At 60.2% G+C, this 8,869-nt stretch overlaps 1 protein-coding gene across 1 annotated transcript; it reads right to left on the bottom strand.

Annotated features, from left to right (window-relative positions):
- Positions 1–215: 215 nt before the first annotated feature.
- Positions 216–3,601, bottom strand: LOC142595907 (ADP-ribosylhydrolase ARH1-like). Its single transcript, XM_075724759.1, is given in 8 exon segments — positions 216–588; positions 925–1,108; positions 1,180–1,222; positions 1,224–1,260; positions 1,999–2,104; positions 2,175–2,273; positions 3,294–3,517; positions 3,591–3,601. Coding segments are annotated over 8 exon segments (1,077 nt in total).
- Positions 3,602–8,869: the final 5,268 nt, after the last annotated feature.

The raw sequence follows: 8,869 nt of genomic DNA, 5'->3' as shown, positions 1-8,869 counted from the left end.
CCCCCAGGGACTCTCCCAAGCCCCCCCCACGACCCCATGAAGGTCCCAGCTGACGCCCAGGGACCCTCCTGAGCCCCCCAGCATCCCATAAAGGTCCCTGCTGACCCCCAGAGACACTCCCAAGCCCCTCCAGGACCCCATGAAGGTCTCTGCTCCACCCTGGGGACCCACAGGGGCTTTCCCGGGAGGGGGACAGCAGGTGACACAGTGGGGGCTCAGCACCTCCCCCAGGCCAGTGCATGGAGGCGGTGGGCAGCATCGCGCAGCCGCCCACGGTACTCAAGGCAGCAGTGCAGCCCAGGTGGGACAGATGCCAGCCCCCCCCGCAGCCCCCAGCACCCAGCAGCAATGGTCCCCGTCGAATCGCTGTCCCCACCATGCAGCACCCCCCTGGCACACAGGTCCTCCCAGCATCTGCCAGCTGCCAGCAGGGCCTCCAGGGCCACCATGGGTGCGTCATGGCCACTGCGGCCTGGCCACCCCTCCAGTGCCCAGCCCAGGTATGCCGCATCCCGCTCGGCTGGTGACGGAAGGGATGGCACCCGTGGCGGGCCATGACCCTCCAGAAGCCCCCGGGATTCCAGGTACCTGCAAGGACATGGGGACATTGAGGTCACTGGGAACACTGGAGTCATTGAGGACATGGGGACACTGGGGTCACTGGGGATATTGGAGTCACCAGGGACACTGGAGACATGGGGACACTGGTGTCACCAGGGACACTGGTGTCACTGGGGACATTGGGGTCATTGGTGTCACTGGTGACAACGGGGTAACCAGTGACACTGGGGGGCACCGGGCTGCGGCTCTCCAGCGGAGAGCGCTTTGCAGGCACCAGTGACACCAGTGACCCCCTGAGCCCCTCCCACTGTCCTCACCAACCCCTCCCAGTGACCCTATAGAACCCTCCCAGTACCCCCTCACCGGTGCCAGGTGTCCCTGAAGAAGGGCCAGGCGGCAGCATTGTCACCCACGGCCACGCCGGCACCCTCCACGTAGTCCCATGCAAGGGGCAGGACCCGCAGCAGCTCGGCCCCCCAGCGCTCTGGGGGCTCCCCCCGAGCCCCCAAAGCCCCAAAGAGGGCCACCGCCAGAGCGCCGAGGTACCCTGTGGGGACAGGGGTTTCAGAGGCGCCCCAGTGTCCCCTCCTCCCCTGTACCCCAAGGCCTGACACCCACCGGTGGGGTGGTGGTGGGTCATGCGTCCACTCTCGATGCTCACCCCGGATCAGCGTCGGCAGCTCCCAGGCATGTGGGTACCTGCATTGGCATCAGCCCTGTCCCCGTCCTCCCCTGTCCCCTCCCTGTCCCCCTATCCCCAGCCTCGTCCCTATCCCCACCATGCCACCCTCGTCTGCACTGTCCTTGTCCCTGCTGTCCCCATCCCCCCTGGCCCCGCCACCTCCATGTCCCCCTCTCATCTGCCCTGTGACCCCTATGTCCCCTCCTCCCTATTGCTGTCCTCTGTCCCTAGGGCTCCCTGTCCCCACTCCCCCAGCTCAGACATCCCCGCCCCCCCCAACCCCACTGTCCCTGGCCTCCCAGCACCAGCACCAGCACCAGCATATCCCCAATCCACGGTCCTTGTCCTCTCCAGCTCCAACACCCGCCATGTCCCCATTCTCCTCTGTGTCCCCATTCCCCCACCTTTTACACCCACCATGTCCCTGTTACCCCATTCCCCATCACCCCATGTCCCCTTCCCTCCAGCTCTGACACCCCCATGTCCCTATCCCCCAAGCTCTGACACCCCCGTGTCCCCATCCCTATGTCCTCCCCATCCCCCCTTGTCCCTGGCTCCCCATGTCCCCACCCCCCCCAGGTCTGACAGCCTTGTGTCCCCAGCCCTGTCCCCTCCGTGTCCCTCTCCCTTCCAGCTCTGACACCCCTGTGTCCCCAGCCCCAACACCCTCCTGTCCCCATCCCTCCCGTCCCCATGTGACCTCCCATGTCCCCATCCCCCCCCACCACTGTCCTTTCCTGTGTCCCTGGCCCTACCTGAGGCCAATGGCCAGGCTACGCATGGCAGCCCCACAGCCAGTGCCGGTGGGGTTGAAGGGGATGCGATAGCCCTCGAGCTCCCCAGGCCGCAGCTGTGAGGTGCCTGGGGGGGTCGGGGGCGTGAGACCCCCTGACACCCTCTGACTCCCCCCAGACCCTCAGACCCCACTCACCCAGCATGCTGGTGGGCCCCGGCTTGCGGCCCTCCATGTCACCCATGGCAGCCACGTAGCGGCGAGCCAGCTCCTGCAGGAGGGGTTCCCCCTCCAGGCCTGGCCGGGGCGGGGGGGGTTACTGAGGACTCCCCCTGGGCTACCCAAACTGGAGGGGAGGGAAAGGCCCCACACACCCCTCAAAACTCAAGGGGGAGACGACACCCCCCATGGACTCCCAAAAGTGGAGGGAAAAGGGGACACCCCCCATGGACCCCCCCAAAACTAAAGGGAAAGGATGACACCCCCCCATGGATGCCTCAGTACTGAAGGGAAAAGGGGACACCACCCATGGGTGCCAACACTGGAGGGGAAGGGTGACATCCCCCATGCACACCCCCAACAGGAGGGGAAGTGGGACAGCATCCACAAACACCCCAAAAGTCAAGAGAAATGGGCAGTCCTCCTGAGCACCCCAAATCGGGTGGGAAAGGGGTAAACACCCCCTCCAGGCCCCCAAAATGGGGAGGGGGAAATGGGGGCATCCCCCAGCACCCAATATGGGAGGAAAAGGAACACAAGTTCCCACAAACTGTGGGGAAAAATAGGACACACCCCCCCACCCACGAGGGGAAATGGGGAAAACCCCCCCAATTTTTTTTTTTGGGGGGGGGGGGGGAAATAGCCTCACTGGAGGCCCTAAAGGGGGGGTGGAATCAGGATGCCCCCAAACCCCCTACAGGGCTGGCTGGGGACCCCAAAAGCCCCTCCCAGGGACCCTCCAGCCTGGGTCAGGTGTATAACAGGGACCCCTGAACCCCCTCAGAAACCCCCCTAAGCAGCTCAGAGGTATAACAGGGAGCCCAAAACCTCCCCAGGGACCCCCCCCATACAGCCCAGGGGCACAAAGGGGACCCCCAACACCACCCCAGACCCCCACCATGCAGCCCAAGGCATACAACAGGGACCTCCAACCCCCGCCCCAGGGAACCCGCATGCAGCCCAGGGGTATAATAGGGACACCCCACCCCCCTGGAACACTCCACTGTGGGCCCTGGGGTACAATGGGGACACCATCCCCTGGGGACCCTCCCCTGCGTCTGTGGGGTGCAATGGAGACCCCTGCGGCCCCCCCCTCACCTGTAGCCAGGCCCTCAGCAGTCGCGAGGTGGAGGACGGTGTCATCACTGACAGGCCACTCGGGGGGCTCAAGGGTGATGGCCTCCAGCCCCCCCAGCTCAGCCAGCTCGGCGTGGATCTGGGGTCCCGAGGTGCAATACTCCCAGCGGCCCCCCCGGTACCCAAGCGCGTCCCCCACCCCGCTCAGCACCATGGCCGCTTCATAAGCTTCCACCGAGGGCACCCTGGGGGAAACAGCGGGGCTTCAGGGGGGAGCCAGCGGTGGGGGGTATGCCGGGAGCCCCCAGAGGCACTCACGTCTCCTCCATTGCGGTAGCAGCTGCGGAAGCCCATCAGGCCCAGGGCATGGGGCCAGCGCTGGCCAGGGGCCCTTAAGGAGGATGAGGACACCCCAGGGGATGGGGGTGGGGATGGGGGCACTGTCCCCATGGCGATGGGGATGAGTGGTGAGGAACCCCAGGGCCTCTGTCCCTGGGGGGTGGCAGGGAGGGAAAAGGCTCCAGGGGGGCCCAAAAGGCACTGGGAGGGGACTGGGGGGCTCCAGGGAGCACCCAGAGGGGCATGGAGGGACATGGATGGGGGCATAGCCAAAGAAGGCTGGGGGACACCCAAGAGGGAGACAGGGGACACCGAAAGGGGCCTGAGGGCTACCCAAAGGGGCATGGAGGCACATGGGAGGGGCATCCAAAGGGGCACACGGGCGGCACCCAAAAGGGCTGGGGGGTACCCAAAGGGGACACCCAGAGTGGACAGAGGCCTCAAAAGAATTTGGGGCACAGAGGGATGGGTTTTAGTAAGCCCTAGGGGAAGGCAGAGACAAGGAGAAAAGGAGCATCTCCAAGGAAGAATGTTTCTGCCAAATATTTTCCCATATTTATTTCACTGGGATGGGGCAAAAACATGGCCCCAAGCCATATTTTGGGGTGCGATCCCCCAAAACTGCTATCGCCTGGGTCCCGCCAGGATGGGGCAGCAATATGCAGCCCTGCTCTGACAACTGGGGTCGGCTCCAACCTAAAATCGCTGTGTTTTGCTATGCAAAAATAGTAAAATTAATGTTTAGTGGTGGGCAGTGAGCGGTCAAAAGATCGTCCTTAAATTTCAGAGTCAAGCAGCAAAGCCTCAGTGCAGGCCCCACGCCAGTCCCAGAAAAGTGCAACTCCTGGCTCCCCAGCATCAGCTTTTCATCTTTGTTTTCGGTCCAAATTATGCCAAACGAGACACAAATCTTTGATCTGTTGCTAAAAATCCTGCTGGGGGCAGGGGGGGCCACAACAGGTGGTTGGTACTAAAATAGGTGAATAATGAGGTTTAAAATTCATTGTCAATTCGGAAAAAAAATTTTTAAAAAATGGTGTACAAAGAATAATTTTGACATATTTTTGTTTGGACATACAGAAATTGTGGTTTCATCCTGCCACACTCCAAAGAGTGTGTTCAGGGCCTAAATAGGAAGCTATGGACCCAGGAAAGGGGCAGGGTACCCCCAAACCCTGCGGGTCAGGCCCGGGACAGGGGCAGCAGATCCACAAACCCTGCAGGTCGTGGACCAGACAGGGACAGGGCACCCCAAACCCCATGGATCAGGACCAGGACTGGTGCAGGGAAAGCCCAAAACTCTGTGGGTCACAGCCACGACAGGAGTAGAGAACACCAAAACCCATGAGTCGGTGCCAGGACTGGGGCAGGACACCCCCAAACTGCACAGGTCAGGGCCAGGACAGGGGCAAGGCACCTCCAAACCCCATGAGTCTCAGCTACAACAGACACAGGGCACCACGAACCTACGGGTGATGGCCGTGAGAAGGCACCCAGGGTCAGAACAAGGGCCAAGAACCACAAAACGCCACGGGTAATGGCCCAGACGGGCACAGGGCACACCAAACCCAGCGGATCAGGTCCAGAACAGGAGCAGGGCACCCCCAAGCCAAGCTGGTCCTGGAAAGAGAGGGGGCCAGAAAACCCCACAGCTCAAGGTTCAGGGGCAGGGATCCCCAAAATACCTCAGATCAGGGCCAGTATAGGGGCAGAGTACCCCCAAACCGCACTTGTAGCGGCCAAGACAGGGGTAGAGAACCCCAAACCTCGCAGGCCAGGGCCATGACAGGGACAAGGCAGCTTGGCATCCCTGTGGGTCGTGGCCAGGTCAGGGGCCCCAGACCCCACGGATCACAGCCAATACAGAGCCCGGGCACCCCCAAAAGACTGTGGATCAGGGCCAGGACAGAGACAGGCAAGCCCAAAAATCCATGGGTCAACCCCAAAACCTCATGGGTCAGGTCCAGGACAGGGACAGGGACAGTGTCGGGGCCAGGACAGAGGCATGGCACCACAAACCCCCTGGGTCAGGGCCAGGAAAGGGGCACAGCACTCCGAAAAATTGCAGGTCAGGGCCAAAACAGGGGCAGGGTACCCCCAAATGTCATGAGTCAGGGAAATGAAAGGGGCAAGGCACTCCCTACCCTACAGGTCTGGGCCAGGTCAGTGGCAGGACACCCCAAAACCCCATGGGTCAGGACCAGGAGACAGTCTGGGCACCCCATGAGTCATGGACCAGACAGGGACAGGGCACCCCAAACCCTGTGGATCACAGCCAATACAGGGCTGGGCACCCCCAGACTCTGCATGTCAGGACCACAAGAAGGGCGGGCAGACACCCCCAGACACTGCAGTTCTATGCCAAGACAGGGCAAGGGCCACCACAGATCCTGCAGGTCATGGCCTAGAAAGGGGCAGTGCACCCTAAATTCCAGGGAGTCTCAGCAGCAGCAGGGAAAGGGCACCCCCAAACCCCACACGAAAGGGCCAGTACCAGGCCAGGGCACCCCAAAACCCCATGAGTCAGGGCCAGGGCACCTCCAAACCCCAAGGGTCTTGGCCAGCACAGGGGCAGGGCACCCCCAAACCCCACATGTCAGGGCCAGGATCAGGGTCAGGTCACCTGCAAACTCTGCAGGTCGTTCCCTGGACAGGGGAAGGGACAGGCACCCCCACACCCCATGGGTGCCAGCCAGAGCAAGGAAGGGTGCCACCAACCCTTTTGGCACCTATGCAGGTGCTTTTGTTTTCACTTGTAGCTCAGTGTCTGAGACAGCAGAATCAAGCTCTTGACAGCCACAGGTTCTTGTTACATCACGTGTGGCTGAGTAGCAAATGATGCAGGGTCAGGCCTCTGGCTCATGCAGCTGCTTATGACGTCAGTGCTGGCTGAGGAGCAGCTTTGACAGGATCAGGTCCTCAACTTTTGCATGTGCTTGTGATGTCACTCGAGGCTGGGTAGCTGATAAGGCAGGATGAGGCCCCTGCATTGCACAGATGCTTGTGATGTCACGTGTGGCTTAGTGGCCGATAGGGCAGAACCAAGCACCTCGCATCTGGAAGTACTTTAGAGTAGTCACTTGAGTCACAGCAACTGCTACAGCAGGGTTGGGCCCCCGACTTGTGCAGGTGCTGTTGACGTCTGTGACTGTTCATTCAGCTCCTGCTCCAACTTTGTCCAACACAGCTCATGCTAAGGCCTCACGGGCGCTGGCAGCAGCACCATTAGGGCAAAGCAGGAGCACCACGTAGGCAGGACGGGTTGCCAGAGTGAGCCAAAAGGGTGCATTGGGTTTGCATGGCAAGACTGTGGTAGCGAGGGGGCTACAGGGGTGGCTTCTGTGAGAAGATGCCAGAAGCTGCTCCCAGGTCCAACAGAGCCAATGCCAGCCAGCTCTAAGACAGACCCGCCACTCGCCAAGGTTGAGCCAACCAGTGACGACAGTCATGCCTTTGTGATAAGATATTTAAGAAGGGGGAAAAAACTGCTGCGCAACAGCAGCCAGAGGGAGGAGTGAGAATGCATGAAAGAAATAACTCTGCAGACCCCAAGGTCAGTGAAGGAGGGGGAGGAGGCGCTCCAGGCGCCAGAGCAGACATTCCCCTGCAGCCCCTGGTGCAGCTCAGGGTGAGGCAGGCTGTTCCCCTGCACCCATGGAGGCCCACGGTGCAGCAGATACCCACCTGCAGCCCGCGGAGGACCCCACGCCGGAGCAGGGGGATGTGCCTGAAGGAGGCTGTGACCCCGTGGGAAGTCCACGCTGGAGCAGGCTCCTGGCAGGAGCTGTGGCCCCGTGGAGAGAGGAGCCCAGGCTGGAGCAGGTTTGCTGGCAGGGCTTGTCGCCCCATGGGGGACCCACGCTGGAGCAGTCTGCTCCTGAAGGGCTGCACCCCGTGGAAGGGAACCACGCTGGAGCAGTTCGTGGAGAACTGCAGCTCGTGGGAAGGACCCACGTTGGAGAAGTTTGTGGAGAACTGTCTCCTGTGGGAGGGACCCCACGCTGGAGCAGGGGAAGACTGTGAGGAGTCCTTCCCTGCGGAGGAAGGAGCGGCGGAGACAACGCGTGATGAACTGACCATTCCCCATCCCCCCGCGCCACTCGGGGGAAGGAGCAGAGAAACTGGGAGTGAAGTTGAGCCCGGAAAGAAGGGAGGGGTTGGGGGAAGGTGTTTTAAGATTTGGTTTTATTTCTCATTACCCTGCTCTGGTTTGGTTGGCAATAAATTAATTTCCCTGAGTTGACTGTGTCCAGCCCGTGACGGTAATTGCCGAGTGATCTCTCCCTGTCTTTACCTCAACCCATGAGCTTTTTGTCGTATTTTCTCTCCCCCGTCACGCTGAGGAGGGGAGTGATAGAGCGGCTTTGGTGGGCACTTGACGTCCAGCCAGGGTCAACCCACCACAAAAGAAGTCGCTGAACTCAGCGGATTATGAGTGGAATGAAGAAGGTAAGGACCAAGGAAACAATTCCAAGAGAACACAGTAACTTCTGAAGGCAGCCAGCCAAGCGGCAGTGAAAACCAATAAGAAATCAAGAGACCACTGACCAGAATTAAGTGACTGGACTTGCGGTTGGACTTGGGAATCGGGTGATGGGTGGTACGGGTATAACTGAGAGGTGTGAACTGGGGTAGGGGTCACTCTCTGGAGGCACCCAGCTCGAGCTGTAACCTAAGAAATAATAAAAGACTAATTGGAAACCTTCACTCAGACTTTGTATACTCAGTGGGATCCTAGGCTTGGACCCTGTTATGGTGGCCAGGCGTGTGTAAATCCATAACAGTACAGACGGAGAGAGAAACTGGAGAGTGAACAGGACAGAGAGGACTAAGAAATAAAGAGAGGGTCAGATGTGGGCAAAGAGACCGAGAAGGGGAAAAAAGCAGCAATGAGATGGAGGAAAAGAGGGCTGAGAAGCACAAAAGAGGAAGAGAGGACAAATAAAAGGTAGAGCCAGCTGGACAGGGTTGTAGAGCAAGAAACAATGGGATAGGCAGCAGGACAGAGAAATAAAGACAGAAAAGATGGGGACAGGAAGCAGGACAGAGGGACATCGAGAGGAAGAAAGGGGCAGGGAGCAGGACAGAGGGGAGAAAGAAGCAGCAGGGACAGAGGAATGAAGAGGGGAGGGGAGGAAGATAGGAAGAAGGACACGGGATAGAGAGAGAAAGAGAAGGAAAGGAAGCAGGACATGGATTGTCAGAAAGACAAGGACAGGGAGCAGGGCAGGGCATTACAGAAAGAGAAAAAAGGGACA

The sequence above is a fragment of the Pelecanus crispus genome, chromosome 24, assembly GCF_030463565.1.
Source record: "Pelecanus crispus isolate bPelCri1 chromosome 24, bPelCri1.pri, whole genome shotgun sequence".
NCBI classification, from domain to species: domain Eukaryota; kingdom Metazoa; phylum Chordata; class Aves; order Pelecaniformes; family Pelecanidae; genus Pelecanus; species Pelecanus crispus.
The sequence above is the reverse complement of the archived record's forward strand: the minus strand, read 5'-3'. Positions and strand labels throughout refer to the sequence as shown.